The sequence below is a fragment of the Remersonia thermophila genome, chromosome 5, assembly GCF_042764415.1.
Source record: "Remersonia thermophila strain ATCC 22073 chromosome 5, whole genome shotgun sequence".
NCBI classification, from domain to species: domain Eukaryota; kingdom Fungi; phylum Ascomycota; class Sordariomycetes; order Sordariales; family Chaetomiaceae; genus Remersonia; species Remersonia thermophila.
In genome coordinates, this window is record NC_092221.1 from 2,930,886 (window position 1) to 2,951,919 (window position 21,034).

A 21,034-nucleotide genomic window follows, 5' to 3' on the forward strand; every position below is an offset into this window, starting at 1 on the left:
CGTTTTGTTCCTTTTACCGACGAACGGAATGCGCCTGGTGTTTGGTTTTCGTTTTTTACCACCGAACTGGCCTCGCTGATCTCGAGGATGGCCTGACTCAACGGCCCTTAGAGGGCCATTCATCCATGCGATCCAGGGGGTATATTCGGCCCAAAAAGCTGCCACCCCAAACGCCGGGTGGCAATTTGCTTTCTTGAATGGGTCGTGTCCTGTGTTCACCATGAAGTAGCGGCCACGAAACCACATACACTGCGGTCGATCCAGCCATATTTTACTGCCATGTGTTACCGGAGTAACCCGCAGGGTAATGGATTTCCCCCGGATCTCCCTTGCTCCGCTTCCTGAGTCACTCCCCGCCTCCCAAACAAGGAACGCGGACAACTCCATTCGGTTTCCAACCTTGCGAACCCAGACCATCACGTTTCGAAAGGAAACAAACCGTTCAACTTTCCAAGATGCCGCCGTCTCTCGTGCTCATTCGCCATGCTGAGGCGCTGCATAATGTCGACCGTAAGCTTGCCAGAACACATGCCATGCCATGCGGTGCTCAGCCGGCTGGAGAGTCATTGCATGAATATGCGTCACTAACACCGACATCAAGTAAAATACCACTCTCTGCCCGACCCGGAGCTCACACAACTCGGAGTGCAGCAATGCCTCGAACTACGTGAGCATTTGAAGGCCACACTGCCTACCGACCGCAGGATCGAGCTCATCGTCGTCAGCCCCATGCGGCGCACCCTGCAAACGTGCCTTACGGCCCTTGACTGGCTGATTGACGCGGGTGTGCCGGTTATTCCAGACGCGAGGTGGCAGGGTATGCTTTTTTTCTTGTTGTTTTACGTACCTTGGCTTTTGGATGTTCCTTTGCTTTGTCCATAGCACTCCAAACCCCTCCCCTTTTTCCCCGCGTGCCATCATCAGGGACCTAGGCACCTCCCGACCTCAGGTTACCTTCACTACCTACCGTATACGTACCTGCTGTACCGATCTTTGCGAGGTGCTGCTGTTAACACACGTCCCCAGAAACCCAAGCCAAACCCTGCGACACAGGCACCCCCGCCTCCATCCTCGCCGCCGAGTTCCCCTCCATCGACTTCTCGTCGCTCGACCCTGTCTACCCCGACAAAACCTCCCCCGCCGGCGCCGCGTACAGGTGGAGCAAGCCGGCGGTCCTCGCCCGCGGCCAGTCCGCCCTCGCCGACCTGTACCGGCGCTCCGAGGACGTCATCGCCGTCGTGTCCCACTCGGGGTTCATGCGTGCCGGAGTGACGGGGCGCTGGTTCCAGAACGCCGACTACCGCATCTTTGACTTTGAGGACAGGACGGGGAAGGACGAAGGCGAGCCGTACAGGCTGGTGGAGTGGGAGGTTACGAAGAAGAAGGGGGGGATGGGGAGGAGCAGGGAGGAGCCGGTGGCGCTGGGCGCGGGGTTGCCGGAGGAGACTTGACTAGCCGGGGCGATGGCTAGAGTAAAAAGGGCATGGGCTGGGTTGAGACGGGGCGTCTTTTGCGGTGCCTTTTAGCGATAGAGACGGGCAGGGCACCGCGGTAGAAACCAGTCTTGAGGAACGCGGGTGAAAGTGGAGGTGTGATCAGGATTGGTTGTGCTCGGGTTGCCGGAAGAATCAACGCAGTTTACTATACAGTTTCTGAGCCGTAACTACACAGTATCGGCTTCAAATTCGGCGCCAGAAGACCATGCCACATACAACGCCACGTCCATCAAGAGCGGCTTGTGAACAAGTACCAGATGGATGGATGAGAAACGCTAATTACAGGCGGCCTTCGCCCTCCAGCTTGGTCTTGCCGAGAGAGGCCTTGTTCATGACGAGCTGCCCAAGGACTTCCAAGCGTATTAGCGGCGCAAGTGAACCGTTCAAGTCATCACGTACCGTCTTCTGAACCGGCATTACCAATCCTTCCAATCTGCAGCTCCGAGGGGTTCGATCTCCATCGGTTCGAGACCTTGATTCTGAGGTGAGACACGTGTTGTCACCCACTTCCTGCGACCCCCTGGACGGGGTTCGTACTCCGAGGCTGGTATCCTTGGAAACCCAGGGAGCTGGTGAACTAGGGGATTTGCCCAATTTCCTATGATTGCAGATCACCATTTTTCTTTTGCCGGCAAGCACAAGATGCCATTCTCGAGATGCGGCTTCGACAAGGTGGGTATTAAGGCTATAATAATTACGGCCCACGATAGCCAGGTGCCATGGGATGTCTAGGGTCGCCCAGTTCCAGGGCCGTCATGTCTCGACCCTTGGGAGTTGAGACGATGTTTGAGGACGCTTCATGGCGGTGACACGGGATGAGTAGGTCGGCTGGTTCTTTGGCGGCATGTACTTGGTAGAGCGCGCACCTTTCTCCAACCGGTGACGCGTCAGATCGAGTCGCCACTGGGGCATGGCTAACAAGGGGTTGGGGGTTTCCCGGCAGTTCCGTCTGATCTGGGACAAAATGCATGTACGGCATCAGTCAGTTCTACACGTGTAGAAGCCGGTGCCCCGCACCCAATGTCTCAAAGATGGCCAGTTTGTGACACGGCGAGTCTAGACTTTTGGTTTTAACTACTTCGACAGGTCTAAGTCTCACCAAGCAGTCAATGAAACTCCAGGCTCTGGTGGAACAACGTGCCGAACCTGTCCGCACGCATGGCCGACATGCTTCATCACATGCCCATCAAGTCAGTCATGCGACCTCTCCAACGTAGGTACGTAGGGATGGGAGCGGCGGCGGGCGCGGGATGGCGCCGCAACAGGCAGCGAGCATGCCGAATCGGGTAGCCATGATGCAAGTTGAGATGATTCTCACGATCGTAGGGTTCCTCTTGGCGGAGTTGCCAAGAAATGCTCCGGAATCTGGACCGAACGGCCCGGTTCGGGAGTGGAGGAGAGGGGAGCAGCAGCGGAAGTAGCCGTTAAGGTTGTCTCTTTCAAGCTCATTTCCCCGTTTCCCGATAAGGCAAGCTGCCATTCATATCAACGCGGCATTCATGGGGGTGGGCTGCATGGCGGCCGAGGTGCAGGAGAGCGAGGCATGCATACGGTGCTTAGGTCGCTCCCGTTTTGCGGTCTACCGTCGTAAAATGACCGACTGTCATACAGGAGGACTATTAATTAATTATTACGGGAATGCTAGGGCCGGCGAAGTCAATCAGCAGGTTCCTACGGTGTAGGTACTCTGCAGAAGGCTACCATGACTACAGGGTCTACCGGGCCTACCTAGGTACCTATGTATGCATACGCAGTACGTCGTCATTCCCATCTCGGCTTCCCGCCGCAGGGGAATGCCAAGAATGCAGCGGGGGTGCCAGCCAAGTTCTGGCTCAATGGGATCTACATTTCTTCCACTTTCCCGGTTCGTCGGTAGATGCGCTGCCAAGAAGTCTGGACGAGTATCCCAAGGTGTCTAACGAAGGCGTGAAGCAGGATAACCTGGAAGCTCAGGTGCCGGGCTGCATGTGGAGGTGGAGTTTGCGTGGGTGTTGGTGGGTTTATCACGGCATCTCGTTCGTCCCCGGACTCAGATGCGCGTCCAGCTGACAAGCTCAACCTCACATTCCACCCATAGAAGAACAGGCCCGTGGAGCTCCTCCTCATGACCCCGCCATTCATGCTTGATGTCTGGCACGTTGGCTTCGATAACCCTTCATTCCATAGGCTCACCTTGCGGTTTCATCCCTCCACGCTCGAGTGCGTTGGCGAAGGCTTCAACCATTCACCGTTTGGATCTCATGCAAGTGGCCCGCTCCGCCCCTCCGCTGCTCTCCAATCCCCCCCCAACCAGACCATCCCTATTGCGGCATTTTCCTTGGCCTGGGACTATACATACATGCCTAGCGTACCCAAAACATCCCAAAGTCAACATACCCTCCTCTTTCTTTCCTCGGTAGGGCGTCTCGTGGTATCTCCAGAGAGCGTACCAGCTCCATCGTCCAGGCCTGGTAGTTATCCTCATCCTATCCCATCCTATCACCTCGCCGTACCAGCGTAGCCCTCTTCATCAACATGGGGTCGGCTCTTTCCAGGTGTAATTCGAGGGATTCCAGGTCGACAGCCGGGCCATCGGACATCCGACAGAGATTCCTCGAAAAGCAGCCCAGCTGGCTTGTTTCCCCTGCAAAATGGAAGTCTTCCCAAACACATGCGCGCGACGCCGGTCGGCACAGAACGCCCACGCCGTACCCCAAAGACGATAGGAAACCACTCCGAGGATCACCCAAAGTCGTCAGCTTGCGCATTCCTGAGAAGTCACTCGTCGTCGAGGCCACAGCCGCCGCGCACCACATCGAGGTCGTCCAACAGCCCGGGAAACCCACATGCCACAAGCAAACGCCAAGAGGGTTAGCTCAAGCGGACAACCCAACTACCAATAGCCACCATATAACGTGGGACGTTTCTCTACGTCTTAACCGGTTTGAGCGGGTCCGATGAGCGGGGCCGGGCCGAGGACGGACATGGACCCGGAGGACATGATAGCGGTGGACCGGAGACTCGTTTGCGCCAACGATCTACTGCTAATGCCGCTCGCTACCCCTGTGTGGGTCACCCACACCACCGCGAAAGTGGGATTCGGTGCCACCCACTCTGTTCGCATCACGACCGAACGTCCTTCTTTTTGATTCGTCGTCGAGAGTGTCAGAACATCGAAAAGGCCGAGGGAAAGAAAGCCCCCTCCCGCTCGGGGTCAACATCGAGTAGGATCACATCACTGTGCATCCACCTCGAGCAACGTCAACACCAACACCAACATCAACACCATTGCCCAATATCAACTGGGCGCCGTTACGAACGCGCACCCGCCACTCTCATGTTTACCCGAGATACACTTCGTCGCTGCGGAGCACAGCCGCTGGAATACGCGGCACCCCCCTGGAGAAAGCCAGCTGTGTGTCCTTGGAGGGAAGGGTTGGAGAGGGTTTTTGTACGGAATGAGATTGATCATGCCCCTGGAAATGGGGAAATATGTATGGGACGTGGATGAAACAGCAGCTAAAAGGAGGCTGGCATCCTTGTCCTGATGACAACTGCCGGATGTAGGTAGATGAGAAAATCCCGAACATACCTGGTAGCATCAACAGAGTTACGGATTGCCATGAGACATCGTGATGCGTGCTCAACTTGCTGTGCCGCTGAACCAAGAGATGAGCGTGAGCCCCTTCCACATACTAATGAATGTAAAAAAGCAGTATGGCCCTCTCACAAGTCGTCGGCAAGTTGGATGCGTTACCCTGAGACGAGGAAGCAACGAGTTTTTGGTGTCTCCAGCAGGGATGCCTCTGTCTGCGCGTTGATTTAGGAATGGTAGGAGGTTGGCGATGTAACTATGAATGGTCAGAATTGATCGTGCGTTTTCTATGCCGTTTTTACGCCGGCTGCAGCGAAGATTCATCAACCCGGTTTCATGGCGAGAAGCATCCAAAAAAGAACCACGCACTCGCCAGCCTCGTCTGATTTTGGAAGATCCATTAAGACGCGCGCCACCTGTGTCAACCAAACGCAGGAAAAAAGAGACCCGATAATTACGCAGTACTTTCAGAGTCTTTGAACTGCAAGTCATGACAAGGGTGAGATTCGAACTCACGCCCCTTTCGAGACCACGGAACTCTCGGAGAGAGGTGTTATTAAGGGTGGACCTTAACGTGGCGCCTTGGACCGCTCGGCCACCTTGCCTGTGAGGTTGCGATGCGGCATTCTCGTGCGTGTTGGGGTTTTCTGCCCTGGTTTGTCGTGTGGACCCCGGAGGTGGAGCGGTGGGAGTGCTAATGTACGTAGTATGAGCGGGATGAAGGTGGAGTTCGCGACGTTCCCGGACCATCACGGTGGGTGGGTAGGTAAGATAATTATTGTACTACCCACCGGACCTATGTTGCACTTACAACATAAACATAGACAGACATAGGGGCGTGGTGGAGCAGTTGCTATCATATGGGAAGAGATGAGCAAAACAAAGTCAAGATAGGGTTCGGCTGGGTGTATGTGCATGAGGATGACTATACCTGGAGTGACCCTTGAACTAAAGTTTGGCTGATTCCAGACAGATATTACAACAAGATCGGGAGGGCTCTGATCAATGATCTGCTGTATGAATCTTACTGATGTGGTACGGATGTGATCAACACGCATCGGCGCTCTCCCCGACTCCAACCCCAAACGAAGGACTCGTAAGATTATCACGAAAATCTTCTCAGCTACCGAGACCGAGCACATAGAACTATCAAAACAATGCATCGTATTGCGTCTCGTATCCCCTGCGGGGTAGCCGCCGATGACAGTCCGTCTTCCTACCCCGCCGTCAAGCATACCATATCTGGAGCGCCTCGTGCACACGCCCTAGGTACCTAGATACCCCATGTCTCAAGCCTGCCTGGGTGGATGATCCGATGGTCGGCCATCTTCTGGGCATGTACGGTGTAGGTGCCTGGTGTGTGTGGGCTGTCGCACATGACATGCAGGAGGAGGTGCGGGAACGCCACGCCACCGGCAAATGGGTCTTGGTCTTGGTGGTTCATCCGGTGTCGACGGGGTCCTCCTACTGTGTACAGGGCACAAGTCTGCCTTGAACAACGGTGGCGCCGGGCGCCGTCCTTGGGATGGAGACCCGGATGTTCCCCATGATATGCATGGCTCGTGTAACGCGGGCGATAAGCAGGTTCATGAGGAAGCGAACCTGGTACACGGTACTTGAGTAGCAACAGCCAATCCCTAGATACCTAATCATAATGGTGGTCTTATGACATTCGATTTCGTTTGGCTTGCAAGGTACCGTCAGATTTGGCATGGTCACCGCTCTTGCGGCGGCTTCTTCTTGCTCCCTGTTCTCGTTGTACGAATAGAGGCAGAGACCTGTTGCGATTGCGGCCTAGCGATCTTACTCCTCACCCTCTCCAACGTAACCCTTAGCCCGCGGGGGCGGCTCGCCGAGCCGCGGAGAGGGCTATGTTTGGAAGGGAAGGGGGGCTGGGCGGGGCGCCCCGGATGCATGTCCCGGGCAAGGGGTTCAAGAGGTTTGCCACGGGTGGGCAGCGTTAAACCGTCTAAGGAGCGTTCAATGACCAACAACAGTTCCTCGCTGCTTTTCGCTGACGATTGTGGCTCAAAGTGGAATGCTCGTCGTGGTCGATCATCCCACGGCAACGACGACACGAATGCCGGGGGCCTCTCGGGAGCATTACCATGCTGACCTAGCCCTTGGTCCTGAGCGGCCTGAGCAGCAATTCCTCGGAGGTGCGTAAGGCGTTGAACAAGGGTCCAGGAAGGCGGGCGGACACGAGTGAGATGACCGTTGCATCGCAGACCTCGGCGCCTCTGGCCTGCAGTCGGGAGACCTTGGCGACAAGCCCTGTCCTGGAATTTTTGGTTCTTGGTCCAAACCACGTTGGGGCTTGGGGATTGGGGTTCGGACGCGGGTCAACCCGGACACGACCGTTATGGCCCGCCCAACCACAAGATGCAAAGACACATCCCCGGAGGTGGGACATGTCCGCTTGCCCTGGCCGGGTTAGAGTGTTTGTGAAGGTGACTATCGATCCCCTGACCATATTCTTCCCAGGCTATCCCGCGATATCGCTTATGTGATCTTTTCATAGGACACAAAAACCTGGAAAAAAGCGGGAGGGAGGTTACATTCTCTGGCTTATTATTGATCTCGGTTTTGCTGTGAGTATCGGTTGACAGGAATGGTCCACCGGTCTGACCGCAGCCCCCCCAACGATAGACGACCAGGGGTCACATCGAGACACATATGACAAGTGAGATAACGTTAGCATGCAGATTCTTGGCCTTCTCTTAGGTAACGATTTAGCTTGAACTTTAACCTGACCACCTCCAGTGGACAGCGTTGTAGCTAAAAGTCAGAGTTCAGGGAGGCGTACAATCACTGGCATTATATACAGCCTTCAATACTTCGTACCGAACCAAAAAGAAAACCCTCGAGACGGAGCAAAATCCGTGCCGGTGGTCTTCATAGACGGTCCAGTGCTACCACGGCGGCCAAAGAGCAGGGTTGGAGGTCCTGAGTCCCGGAACAGGAGACGGGTCTGCCGCAACCCGCTATGCACGTACCGCCACTGTGCAACCGCAATCTGGGTAGCAGTACCGAAGTTGGGGGGATTGTGCCAAGGTATCCAAGTGCTTCCAGAGTCGCGTTGACGGTTCCGAGAGCCCGGCTTCTGAACCGGCTCCTCGCTCGCCTCGAGGCTTGAGAACACAATACAACACATCAATCAGCATGGCAGTCGTGTAAGCTGCATCAATAGTCTCTTGTGATTCCGACTAGCTCTCGTCCCGTGTGCAAAACGACGACCATGCATGCAGAAAGGTCAAAGAGCTCGTCGAGTAGCCGCCCGGCCACCCGAGAACCGAAAGCCGACAGCCGGTATCGCTGCGCACCACGTTTCCAGCGCTTCCAAGACACTAATACAATGCCGGCCACCCTCTCCGGGGCTGCGTCCATCTGCCAGGATGTACAGGGCGAAGCTCTCTGTCTAACCTTAGACGTGAAGAATCAAGCGTAGGGTCTCTATAGAACCATGTTTGAAACAATAGCCTCTCCCAACTCGGCCAACTCTGGTATCATCAACATAGCCTTCGCCAGTCACCATGAAGGACCTACGAATGATGGGGGGCGCGGCTGGCTCCCTCCACCCACGCATCGAAGCCTTCTGATACCAGTGGTGAAGGACTGTTGGATAAATTTTCTGCGTAGCGGTGCGGAGTCAGGTGGTCAGCAACTGCAACGACATGACCCCAACATCCAGACGAGATACCCGCCACGCCGTGGTCTTTCTGCTTTCTTGAGCTGACATGGCCTCCCAGAATGGTTGGGCATCCCTGGATGAACCGTGCACCGTCACGAGCCAGGGAGCCTGGCTCCGGCAACATGCAAGCCGGCCCGCGAAGAAGCTCTACTTCTACATGCTTGGCCTCAACCCCGGCCCGCATGAAAGGGTTACAACGGCTCGCTACGACATGCATTCACTCGCTCGGCTGCACCACACGCGGTGAGGGTACGTACGTAGTACTCGACAGACGATTGTGCGTGAGGCAGCTGAGCTCAGGGTCCCCGGTTGTGCCCGTCGTGATATCCAGGCCGGCGAGGATGTATAAAAGCGCTTCTCATCTCCCCTCAACCCGGGCCCTGAGATGCCGGAGAGCAGGATCTCAGCAAGCCCATCATCTTCCTGAGCCGGGTAGACTCCTCCCCTATCACACAGAATGAAGCTCTCTTCCATCGCCGCGTCGGCGGCCGCAGCCGTAGCAGGCGTGCGCGCTATCAACTTCCCGCATTACGCACAGGCCGCCATCGACTCCGGCCTGGCCCTCGCCGGCCTCAACGGCATTGCCATCGCGAACTCGCACAACAAGTTTGGGGGCTCGTGCAACTGGAGCAACGTCAAGATCCGCAAGGAATGGTGAGATTATCCCGTCCATGTCACCGGGTCCAGCTTGCTCACCTCTCTTCCAGGAGATACCTCTCCGCGTCGGAGCGCAAGAAGTACATTGCCGCCGTCCAGTGCCTGCAGAGCAAGCCCAGCGTTTTGGACGCGGGCATCGCCCCCGGATCCAAGTCCCTCTTTGACGACTTTGTTTGGGTGCACATGAACCAGACCTTCTTCATCCACTTCACGGGCAACTTCTTCATCTGGCACCGCTATTTCGTGCACATCTACGAAGAGAAGCTGAAGGAGGAGTGCGGCTACACCGGCGCCAGCCCGTACTGGGAGTGGGGGTACGACATCAACGACCTGCGCGCGTCCCCCGTCTTTGATGGCTCCGACACCTCCCTCGGCAGCGATGGCGAGTTCATCCCGGGCCCCCCGCAGGTCCTCGACTTTGGCTTTGGCGACCCCATCGTGCTGGAAAAGGGCAGCGGCGGCGGCTGCCTGTTCCAGGGTCCCTTCAAGGACCTGCTCATCCGCTTGGGACCGGCCACCCAGCCGGACCCGTCCCAGGACAACCCGCGCTGCGTCAAGCGGGATCTGAACGTGGATTGCGGGCGGCGGTTCGCCACCTTCCGCAACACCACCGAGGTCATCCTCAACTCGCCCGACATCATGACGTTCCGCACGACGGTCGAGAGCGAGCCCGGCTATACCCCGCCCGGCTTCATGGGGATCCACGGCGGCGGCCACTTCATGATCTCGGGCGACCCGGGGTCGGATGCCTTCATCTCGCCCGGCGACCCGGCGTTTTACCTTCACCACGGTCAGATCGATCGGGTGTATTGGATCTGGCAGATGCTTGACTATAACAACCGCAAGGTGAGCCTTCCCGACGGACGCGCCTGATGCATCGGCTTTGGTCGAGTTGCTGACCTTGGACTGCAGGGCGTTTTCGGCACGAACACATTCCTGAACGCCGTCCCCGGGCCAAGCGCCAACACGACGGTTGAGGACGAGGTCCACCTTTGGCCTCTGGCGCCCCCGATCAAGATCAAGCACTTGATGAGCACCATCGGCGGGGAGGGCTCGCCGCTGTGCTACCTCTATCTTTAATTTCTAGTCTTCTACCGTTTGAAAATGGTTGTAGTGTTTATGGATGGGCAGGCACTTTTTTTGTACGGGATATCCTACCTATGCTTGAAATGATTGCAGCTTCATGTTATTATGAGCCAGCCCCAGGCGTTGTACCTGGCTTTCTCTCTCTCTCTCTCTCTCGCTCTCTCTGAAGCGAGGAATAGGTATGCACAGGACTCTGGTAAATGGAACAATGAAATCACGAACAACGTTGGTCATGTTGGTTCTTTTAGAACTTTTGCTCAGAGCCCAATACGATCGTTCAAGTTTTGAACGTTGCTCTCCCACACAGTGAATCGTCCGCACAGCCATGGCCACCTCTACCAAACAGACCATTAGAAATTAATACACTCCATTCTTTTGAAACTCCTCCATCTTTCTCGCCATCTCAGCATCCATGGTCGACGCCCTCACATATCGCAGGGCAAACAAGAAATGCCCTCTCGTGAGCACCCTCCTCTTGTCGTACTGGCCGAGATGATTGGGCTTCTGCTCCTGGATGCACCTCGTAGCAGCGGCCACGCAGAGCGTCTTGATGTCCGAGCCCGAGAAGTTCTCGGTGGCCCTCGCAAGCCCCTGGATCGTGATGTCCGGCGCGAGCAGCTCGTCGCGCAGCATGATGCCGAAAATCCCCACCCTGTCCTCCTCCGAGGGCAGGGGGACGGGGATGCGCACCGGAGCGCGGCGCAGCGCCGCCGAGTCAATATCCCACGGCGCGTTGCTGGCGAGCAGGATGAACGGGCTCCTCTGACGGCTTTCAACCTCGGACGCGCCGTCCCACTCGCGCAGGAACTCGCTCAGCATGGACCGCACGAACTTCTGATCGAGATCCTTGCGCTTGCCCATGATGCCGTCGGCCTCGTCGACGAACATGATGCACGGGTACAGCTTGCGCGCGAGGCCGAAAGCGCCGCGGATGGCCTTGGCGTCGTCGCCCCACCACTTGCTGTAGATGTTACCGGGCGAGATGCAGAGCAGGTTGAGCTTGCACTTCTTGGCCACGGCCTGGGCGAGGAGCGTCTTGCCGGTTCCCGGAGGTCCGTAGAGGATGGCGCCTGTTACGCGGTTGAGGCTCAGGACGCCGTACTCGAACTCCTGGGCGCGCTCAATGGCGAGGATGAGGTTGCTTTCGAGGGCTTCGATGGTGGATTTGTTGATGAAAACGTTGGAATAATCATCCGGGGTGCCCTCTGAGGTAGGAAGGGTTAATTAGCACTGCTGAGCCGAGAGTGTGATGGGAGGGATGGCTTTGCTCGGGGGGAAGGGGTGGTCGAAGAGAGAACAGGGGTTCACTCGAGGAGCTCCCAAGTATCGGATCCGGCAGGGAGGCATCTGATGTTGCTCAAGCGTTTCTTAAGATAGCACGCACCTAAGTTCACCACGTCCTTGAAGAATTCCTTCTCTTCCGGGTCGCACTCTTCCTCCAGTTTCTGCATCAGTTCTTTGTACGACATGCTCTCGGTCGTAGCGGGTTCCCGCTGCTCGGACATTGAGAGATGATTCATGGACGTCATCGTGGAGGAATATGTTGTCAAATACCCGTTCGATGGGCTCGCAGCTGGATATATTGACGATCCCATCGACGGTCCCATGGACGACAGCATTCCCATACCCATCAACTCCATTCTCATCAAGCTCCAATTTGGCCGTTCTGACTGGTCCAGGGGCTTCCGGTACATGATGCGAGGGTGCTGTGCATCATGATGCGGCTCGCAGGCCTCACAAAAGTCGGTGTTGGAACATACAGTGCACTTGAAGCGCACCCCGCAGATCTCTTGTCTACATGCAATGCCGTCACAGGTGACTCCAACGTGGCGAGCTGGAGCGGCGTCAGACACAGAGCGAAACTCTCCCACAAAAGGGCCGGGTAGACTGACTTGAGCTGGTCATGTCTCCTTGAGCTGAGCTGGATGTTGCCTGGCAACCCTTTGATGGCTTTTTACGATGGCTGTTCAGCTGGGCTTGGTGCAGAGATGCCAAGCCTGCTCTTTCTGATGAGATCCCAGGTTCAAGATAGTTGGTCGGACGCTGTCGGGAGAAAGCTAGGTTTGTGATGAGCCTGATGTAACCCGCTCTTCGTGATGAGAAATACGTGCAGGCCAGATAATACCCGAGGAATGACGTCTAGTATCTCTTGCACTCCCCTTTGGTACCTATCGTACTATATATACACTACGCAGTACATGCGCCTGAATGGTCTGGATTTGGAAACCAAAAAGGGGCAGATTCAGCCGCACACATAACAGGCTAGAGATATCTTGGCCTGGCTGCCCAACGAATTTTCCAGGAGACCATTGATGCGTTCTGCTGACTCGTTAGTTATTCGCAACTTACCGCTGCGGCTCTGCCATGGGGTCAATAGTTCCACAGCTGAGTCCGGCTGAGCAGACGGGCTGTGTGGGGTTAGCGTTTTGCCGTCGCCGCTTTTAAGACCTCATCATGAGACCGTCGAGACTCTCTACTGTGTAATTATGAGACTGCATATGCCAAGAGGGAAACACTGACGAGTCGGTCCGTCATCCTGTTCCGTTTTTCTGGACGTTACATTGATAGCTAGCAGACATCTCAAGCCCCTCAGCTGGCCCACAGCGTGGCCGGCTGTTGGGGGGTCGCTTTTTATAGTTCCTTGATTAGGCAGTCTCCTGCACGCCAACCTGACTTTGCGAACCGCGCGCAATCAAGGGGTTTAGAGGCCGGGCGGGGAGCCTGATGCAGCACGGAGCTGGCTGAGAACCTTTTCAGCATTTCTTTCTTTCTCCATGTCTACCCGAGCTGCGAGAAAAGAAATACTAGGACCTAGAAAACAGTCCTGTCTGGCTGAGGGCGCATCAGGGCTGGTGAGAGTCGGAGCGTTTGATCCTTGGGGGGGGAGGGGGGAGGGGGGATGCGCAGGCCCAGCACACAGCCACAGCCCATCAGGCACTTTTCCTCTGCGCCTCCTCCGATGCAAATGTGAGTTCGCCCAGGCCTTCCTCCAAGTTTGAGCTCATCGTGGCAATCTCTCTCATCGCTACCGGATATGCAGATATCACATCACTGGCTTGAATAACTACCCAAGTACCTTAGTTACCTAGGTACCCAACATACTCGGCCTTTTCTCTTGTTACGTACCTCTAACACACCGTAATTAGGCCAGATTGGGCCCACCCGCGGCGCCTGGCCATGACAACTGCTGTACCCCCAGCTCGTCCAAGTCCGGACTCTGGGCCGGATCTCCTCACACGAACCAATACCATTCCTTCGACCGGGACGCGCATCACTCAGTCTCTACGTGCTCAATTTCTCCTGCGCAAGGGACGACCACCACACGCAGCGGCCGATGGTGCGACGAGCACGGGGGGTAATGGCGTGCAACCTGCACCAGAAGACATCGGCCCCGAAACGGTACAAGACATCGTTGATTCGGCTTTCCGACGGCCTGCGCTCAAGGGGTTGGATCCCTTCCGGTTCGAGTATGACACTCTCAAATCATATGAAGTCAACCTGGAAGATGTCAAAGCAAGGTCACTGGTTAGGACCGAAGCTCAGCGGCTCGTCAACATTGTTCAGAACCCGGACACGCCGCTTGTCCTGGAAAGGTGCAAGGGCCTGGGACAGGGGAACCTGGACGGTTACAAGGCCTTGAAGATCTTTTCCCGCTGCCTCATCATCATCAAGCTCATTTGTCAGGCCGACAACTACGGCATCGGCTACCTCAACGGGCTAGAGGGGCATACCAAGAAGGTGTACCACGACTATTTGCAACGCATCTTCAACGACCTGGGGGAAATTGTGCTCGCATCGGAAGATATGAAAGAGATTTGGCCACGTCATTCCGAGTTCATCGAGGATGCCGGCGCGCTGTTGGACCTCATGACGGGGTGTATTGCCCGGTACTTGGTTCAGGTTGCGCATGGTAAGGGTTGGCGCAATCATCAGCTGGGCGCCCTGGCAAAGTTCACAGCCAAGGCAAAGGTCCTCCTGGGAAAGGGAATCACTGAAAGCATGAAAGTCTTTGAGAAAAACGCCTCCGAAGTCAATAAAGAGGTCGACAAAAGGCCTACCGCCGACCACCAAAAGGAACCGCCTGGAGTGCAGAGAGGCAAGCTTGTGCGCGCCGATATCGACATCTTCCGCACGGACCGCGATAAGATCCTCGAGCATTTGAGAATCCAGGAGCGTAACCGCAGTGGCATCATGAGGCTTCTCGACTACGTGCTGATATCTTTCCTGCCCGGCGACCGTCATCCAGGATTCGGCATCACCGAGTACGAGATCTGCGGTGTTGTAATGGACACAGGCTTTCACGACTTTCAGACGCTTCTCTATCAGGACCGAGATTTCGAGTATGCAAGCAGCTCGGACCCGGACTGCCTCAACTGCGCCCACTCAGCCTTCCGAATGCTCGATGTTTTGGGAGATCATTTCGCACGAGAGCATATGAAGCGGCCCCCGCGCCCAGACCCCCTCCCGTCCACGACCAAGACGACACTGGAATGGTACTACTCGCCGCACGACTCGCCAGCACCACGTCACTCCAAGTCCGAGATGAAGGAGATGCCCAAGCGCAGGTGCGAGCTTGTTTCGATGGGTGAAATCATCAGCGTCATGATACCGCTGGCCCTTGCTTCCCCGGTTGTGTGGACGATGTGCAAGGACCTTGTTGAAACGTTCTATCGGACGCTAGACCCGGAGGAAGTCGTGCGCCCGTTTCCCAGCCGGCCATTCAACGCCTTCGCGCGGCTCTACACCAACGACTTTGAGGCTGCCCGCCAGCAGCGTCTCCAGCCCGGTGTGCTTCAGCTGGCCGACGCCGTCGCGACGGGTCTTTTCTCACGCACAAGCCTGCTCGATACGAGCGTGGGTAGCATGACGAAGAACGCCGGCAGCGAAGGAGGTTGGACCCTCTACAAAAGGTCAGAAAGCCGGGAAGATCGGGAGAAGAAACTTGCCGAGGCGCACGGCATAATGAACACGTGGGTTTACACCGAGAGTGCGGTCGTGGTGCCCTGCGGTCTGTACGTGTGGTCCGTCATTCTGGGCGTCCTGACCCTCGTTGCCGGGGGCCTCGCCATCGGCCTTACCGTCCAAGACCGCATCGCTGGCGTTGACCCCTTTAACATCACCATGTATGCCTGGGCGCTGTCCGCGCTTACGCTGCTCCTCTGCAAGGCCAGACTGGTGGAGGACTGGACCTGGAACGACTTCCTTCACCAGCGCGTCAAATGCCGCTCCGTGTCGGAGCTCCATGCTGTTACGGGCATTCACGAGCAACTTATCCTCGCCAAGCTCTTGTACGACGAACGAGACTCGATCCTAAGGACGAGGGGGCCTTTTAACGCGGTCTTCCTAAACAAGTCCGATGCAGGCTTTGCTATCGATGTTCCTCTGAAAAACAAGACGATGCTCCTGAGCGGGTTGGTTCTGATCAAGGTTGAGATAGCGCTGGGCTACGCGCTCGTCTGCCTCGACGTCCGAAGAGGCACCGAGCTGCGCACCGTCAACCATCGCGAGGTGAACAGTGACAAGCCGTGGCTGATGTGTCCTAGGATGGACAGGCTGGCCCTGGCAACCGTAGCCAAGGCATATGGTGACGAGCCAGCCCCACCGCCTAGGTTCCCCCTGAAGACGGGACCGCTGGAGTGGCGCAGGGTCGAGGGCATTTACAATGTCCTGGATGCAGAATTCACTTAGGTCTCACTCGGAACGTTGATCCTGACTCTGAGTCTCTACAGCCTCCCCAAAAATGGTACACCACGTACCTCGCCCGTGTGCAGCCTGAGTGTTGCTGCGCCAGCAAGGTCCAGGGCGTTCGTGGAGTATATTAACCCTAACCTCATAGAACCCTAGCCCTCTAGTTACTTTCTACCCTCCTCATGTTGCTGGACGTTCGCCTTGGCTATTAGTTACCAACTTTCCCCCTCTCTCCCTCAACGTCAACTCAGAAAGTTTACGACGGTCCGAAGCATAACCTATTTGATTTTCACATGCCATTATGGTACATAACACAATAGAAATGGCCATGCACGTGGATTGTTTTGGCATTGCTCAATGACAACCGATCGTTCCGCCGCGAAATGTCCCATCATTGCTCATAGCCGCCGCCGACGAACCAGGACGCCTCGCCGGGGTCTCGCCAAAACGCCCCGTCCTCTCGGCGGCTCCCGACCGTCCCGGCTCTCGCATCCGATTCGCCGGTCCGCCGCGCAGGCGGCTACTGAAGCCGACCCCTACCAACGCCCCCCCACCCGCCGCCAATCTCCGCTGCCCTGCCCCGGCCTGCTCTGTGGTGTACTATGCTTACGCAGCCGGTTCGCTGGACGCAGCGGCGTTGCGAAAAATAGGAACCACGACGCGAAACAGACCCCGCCGGGCCTCGTCCGCGGCCCGCCGTGCAATCGGCTGCGCAGGTCTGGGTGTCGTGCAGCGGGTGGCGGCGGCGCTAAGAGCCGCGCTTGTTTGAGGTGTGGACCACGCCGGTGAATCAGAGATGTGAGACATGGGTTGCGGACCGGAGCGTGCTGCGGTGATGGCGGCTGAGGGTTCGTGTTTGGTGTTTTGATTCCCTGCGGGACATTGAAGTAGCCATGCAGAGAAATATAAGAACTACTGAGAGAGCCAGAGTTAGGGTGGCGAGGTGTCTATCTCTTCAAGACGTATAGCTGTATGTATGTCTAACATGATCCTTTCCTAGGTCATTTGTTTTTTCCCTTTTGTTTTCCTTTTTTCTCCTCTTTTCCTTTTCGTTTCCTTGGTTTCCCGGTTTCCTTTCCTAGTGTTTCCTCGGTCTCTCATCTCCCAGTTTCCCTGGTTTCTTCTCGACAAACGCAAAGCCCGGGTTCTCGTTCTAGTTATACCAACGCATCCGGCATTCTCTTGTTTCTCCGTTTCCTTGATACCTGGCAGGGCCAGCAAAGCAACAGTCCCCCTTCTCGTTTGGCCTTGGAGCAGCTGATCTGCCCACTCCCCCGAGCCCGAAGCTTCACACGGTCAAGCGTGAAGCAACCAGCGCCATGTCGGTCCAAGCCCCTGCAGTTCCCGACAACCTGTACTTCCCGCCGCCGCCAACGGCCCCTCTTCCGAAACCCAAGGCACGCTTCCCCTTGCGGACAGCGCACAAGAAGCGGCCTTCTCTCGAAGTGGTGACTGGCTTTGACGCCGCCGACCCCCTGACGATGCGGTCTGCGCCCAAGCTCAGCGCCATGGACGTCACCTTCACCGCCGCGAGAGCGGTCCAGTTTGCCTCTCTCATCGCAGTCATTGGCCTCTGCGCCAACTTCATCAGCATCATCGCCACGGCCGACCACAACCCCCCGGCCGAGCTCGTCGGCACCTTGACGGTGGCATGTGCATTCCCCGATCGTCTTCCTCGTGAGCAGGCGCCGCTAACAGACGCTTAGTCCGTGATGGCCGTCATCTACGCCGTGATCACGTACATTCTCTACTACGACGCGATGCTGCCGCTGCTTGCGACCAGCTTCTTTGACTGCCTGCTCCTGATCGCCTGCGTCGTCGTGGCCTCGCTGGTCGGCAAGCCTCTGCCCAGGCTCAACTGCGCCGCTCTCGCTGGCGCATCTCCCTTGGACGCGGCGACCTTGCGCTGGACGTCGTCCTCGCCCCTTCAGCACTCGACCATCCTCACCAAGACCATTTCCTATCCAACATTCATCGCCCTCGACAAGGCCACTTGCCAGGAGATCAAGGCCGTCTGGGGTCTTTCCATCACGCTGTGCATCCTCTTCGCCTTCTCGACCCTGGCCTGCATCGGCCTCTGGCACCGCTTCCGCCGCGAGGCCGAGGCCCCGAGGGCGAAGGATGTCGAGGGTTAGGGACGCGGGGGCGCCGCCGGGGCGAAAGAGAGCGGTGCGCCTGGCGCGGCGACGGTGCAGATGAAGCCGTGGAACAGCAACGACCACAAGCTCCCCGTCGCCGCCGTGGCCCCTGCCGCGCCCTCCCTCACGCCGCCGGCCCCCGCGGTGCCCCGATTCAGCTGCGACTCCGACGCTTCCTCGGGGTCGACCGTCCGCGATTTCGGCGCTGGAAGCCCGCCGATGCTGCAGGGCCTGCGCCCGCCGCCTGCGAGGCATCACTCGCGCGACTTGACGAGCCGTCGGGCGGCCGCCGCTCAAGACGAGATAACGGTCATCGCGGAGGAACCCGCGGCCAGGGGCCAGGGCAGGGATGAAAACGGCACCTCCCCGCTGCTCTCCGGCGCTCCGCCGGCCGTGGAGTCTTGCCTCTCCGGGCCTAATCCCGCGCTGGGGGCCACCACCACTCTCGCCTGGCCGCGGACAAGACAGCTCGCCGCTCTCCCCCAAACCCGCACCCAGCCCAACCTCGCCAGCGCCGCCACCACCCTCGCCGCACCGCACCTGTCCTCCCTCGAGTTCTCGGTCGAGAAGCAAACCAAACGCAAACCTCTCCCCCCACCCCGCTTGCAGATCCCGACGACCACGACCACGCGCTGCGGGAAAGTCGAGGAGGCCATGGTCCTCGCCAGCGCCGGCGCCGCGTCCATGGCGGCGAGCATTGTCGTCCTGTCTTCTGCGTCGTCTTCCCAGCCCGGGACCACGCCGGTGCCGGTGTCCGGAAAGTCCGTCTATCTCAAGGCGCCAGAAGTGCATGAATTGGGAGCTGGGGCTGGGGCTCGGGCTGGGGTTGGCGTTGCCGGGAAGGGTAATAAAGGGGCTGGTGGCGATACTAGTGGTAAGCGTAAGACCGTGTGGGGGCTTATTGATGGGTGGTGGGATTTGGGGCTGCTGGAGAGGATGGGGACTGTGAGGAGGAAAAAGTAGGCCCGTTCTGGTTCTTTTGGCGTTTGGGTGGGCGGGATTGACCTTTTGGCGTCTTGGGTAGTTATTGGGAACGGTCATGAAAAGCTGGGCTGGGCCAAGATATCATCAACGCCGGGCGGGTTGCAACCCGGTATCATGCATATCGCCTTGCTTGCAAGGCCAACACGGTTGGATAGACTGCTTGTTTTGTTTAGCTCTGGCTGGCTCCGGGTAATAGATAATTCATCCAGAGCTTTGGCAGCGTGCATAGTAAGACCGGGGTTCTTTGCATTCCGTGAACTGGAATCGAAGTAACAAGATGCTGTCACGCCAACCCCGGGGCGATTCTTCTCTTTGACATTTCCCCATGGATCCTTCTCTTCCCTATTGCCTACTCTCTGTTCTTCCTCTCTACTGCGATGATCCGCCGGAGACGGTGATAATTTGACCTGCAAAGAGCGGGTTGATGAGCATACACGCCACCTAGGCAAGGCAGGTAACTAATAGCTTACCGTTCACCCAACCTCCGTCCTCGCTTGCTAGGAACGCCACAACTCGGGCCACATCTTCCGGCACCGCACACCTCCCCAAAGGGCAATGCTCCGCCATCAACGTCTCAATCGTTTCGGCGGACATATCAGGGGCACCTCCCGGGATGTAGTGCCAGGCGTTCTCGGTGAACATGTCGCTCTTGATGCCCCCGGGGGCCACGCCATTGACCGTGATGCGGCGAACCCCGAAGTCTGTCGCAAAAGCCTTGACCATGCCGATCACCGCCATCTTGCTGGCGTTGTATAGTGCATGGTGGCGCACGCCCAACAGCCCCGCAGCGATGCTCGTCATGAGGATCAGCCGACCTCCGTCCTCGAGGTGCTTGAACGCCGCCTGGCCGACAAAGAACTGAGCGCGCGCGTTGATGTTGAAGACGCGGTCGTACTTTTCCTCGGTGACCTCTTCGATCTTGTCCCAGGACTCGGTGCCGCTGTTGGACATGACGATGTCGATCCGACCAAAGTGCTGCTTGCTCTCGGCGAAGAGGCGCTGGATATCCGACACCCTGGAAACGTCGGCCTGGATGGCAACGGCGCGGGCTCCGTTGTTGTACGAGGCTATCTCGTCCACGACCTCCTGGGCAGGGCCGGCCGAAGAGACATAGTTGACAACAATGGAGGCGCCGCGGCGAGCGAGTTCGAGGGCAATCCCACGGCCGATCCCACGGCCTGCTCCGGTGACGAGAGCGACTTTGCCTTCAAGGCTGGCTGTGGGGATGGACATGACCATGACGGATGGGAATCGAGGTAGCGTGGTGATCGGCCTGCCGTACGGGTTGGAAAAGGGTATCTGAAGTTGGAGCTTTGGGATTGTTTGGGGGAAGAGCCAGAACAGCAAGACACGAACGCAGGACGAGGACAAGGGGCGGGACTGTTAACCATCAGGCGGAACAGTTGTGCCGTAGCTGCTTCGCTTCTAGCCGATGCCCTGTTCCTTCAAGACTTGTGACCTGTGCATCTCTCCGGGATCCAAACGCACTTACTCGGGAGTCTATTGACGACCGAGTGTCGAGGGAAATGACGGAGGAGCGAGCTCCCTTGACCAAGTCCGAAACCCCAATCGACATGGAGATTCCCGGTGGTAGGTGCTTGCTTTATCTTCCTGGTGACCTCCAGCTTTGGAGCTACAACCGGCATCAGGCACAAAAGCCAATGACATCGAGTGAGAGGCACCAAAGACTAACTCGAGTCGGTACCTAGCTAGGTACGTA

The 21,034-nt window shown here is 57.3% G+C and overlaps 7 protein-coding genes across 7 annotated transcripts; 4 read left to right on the top strand and 3 right to left on the bottom strand.

The window, feature by feature from the left end:
• Positions 1-455: 455 nt before the first annotated feature.
• On the top strand, positions 456-1,451 carry VTJ83DRAFT_6036 (uncharacterized protein; the record flags this gene model as incomplete). Its single annotated transcript, XM_071012703.1, has 3 exons — positions 456-510; positions 602-817; positions 1,027-1,451. The coding sequence occupies 3 exons, from the start codon at positions 456-458 to the stop codon at positions 1,449-1,451; spliced, it is 696 nt and encodes a 231-aa protein (XP_070865411.1).
• A 3,189-nt stretch (positions 1,452-4,640) lies between these two features.
• Positions 4,641-5,892, bottom strand: VTJ83DRAFT_6037 (uncharacterized protein; the record flags this gene model as incomplete). Its single annotated transcript, XM_071012704.1, has 5 exons — positions 4,641-4,725; positions 5,068-5,134; positions 5,206-5,326; positions 5,440-5,764; positions 5,882-5,892. The coding sequence occupies 5 exons, from the start codon at positions 5,890-5,892 to the stop codon at positions 4,641-4,643; spliced, it is 609 nt and encodes a 202-aa protein (XP_070865412.1).
• Positions 5,893-9,218: 3,326 nt separating this feature from the next.
• Positions 9,219-10,498, top strand: VTJ83DRAFT_6038 (uncharacterized protein; the record flags this gene model as incomplete). The annotated part of the gene is made up of 3 exons (XM_071012705.1): positions 9,219-9,415; positions 9,469-10,264; positions 10,331-10,498. The coding sequence occupies 3 exons, from the start codon at positions 9,219-9,221 to the stop codon at positions 10,496-10,498; spliced, it is 1,161 nt and encodes a 386-aa protein (XP_070865413.1).
• Positions 10,499-10,861: 363 nt separating this feature from the next.
• Positions 10,862-12,409, bottom strand: VTJ83DRAFT_6039 (uncharacterized protein; the record flags this gene model as incomplete). The annotated part of the gene is made up of 3 exons (XM_071012706.1): positions 10,862-11,709; positions 11,889-12,338; positions 12,397-12,409. The coding sequence occupies 3 exons, from the start codon at positions 12,407-12,409 to the stop codon at positions 10,862-10,864; spliced, it is 1,311 nt and encodes a 436-aa protein (XP_070865414.1).
• Positions 12,410-13,681: 1,272 nt separating this feature from the next.
• Positions 13,682-16,192, top strand: VTJ83DRAFT_6040 (uncharacterized protein; the record flags this gene model as incomplete). Its single annotated transcript, XM_071012708.1, has 1 exon — positions 13,682-16,192. One exon carries the CDS (start codon positions 13,682-13,684, stop codon positions 16,190-16,192), a length of 2,511 nt encoding a protein of 836 aa, XP_070865415.1.
• A 1,319-nt stretch (positions 16,193-17,511) lies between these two features.
• VTJ83DRAFT_6041 (uncharacterized protein) lies at positions 17,512-19,293 on the top strand (the record flags this gene model as incomplete). The annotated part of the gene is made up of 3 exons (XM_071012709.1): positions 17,512-17,841; positions 17,899-18,315; positions 18,388-19,293. The coding sequence occupies 3 exons, from the start codon at positions 17,512-17,514 to the stop codon at positions 19,291-19,293; spliced, it is 1,653 nt and encodes a 550-aa protein (XP_070865416.1).
• Positions 19,294-19,683: 390 nt separating this feature from the next.
• VTJ83DRAFT_6042 (uncharacterized protein) lies at positions 19,684-20,553 on the bottom strand (the record flags this gene model as incomplete). The annotated part of the gene is made up of 3 exons (XM_071012710.1): positions 19,684-19,721; positions 19,785-19,811; positions 19,920-20,553. 3 exons carry the CDS (start codon positions 20,551-20,553, stop codon positions 19,684-19,686), a joined length of 699 nt encoding a protein of 232 aa, XP_070865417.1.
• Positions 20,554-21,034: the final 481 nt, after the last annotated feature.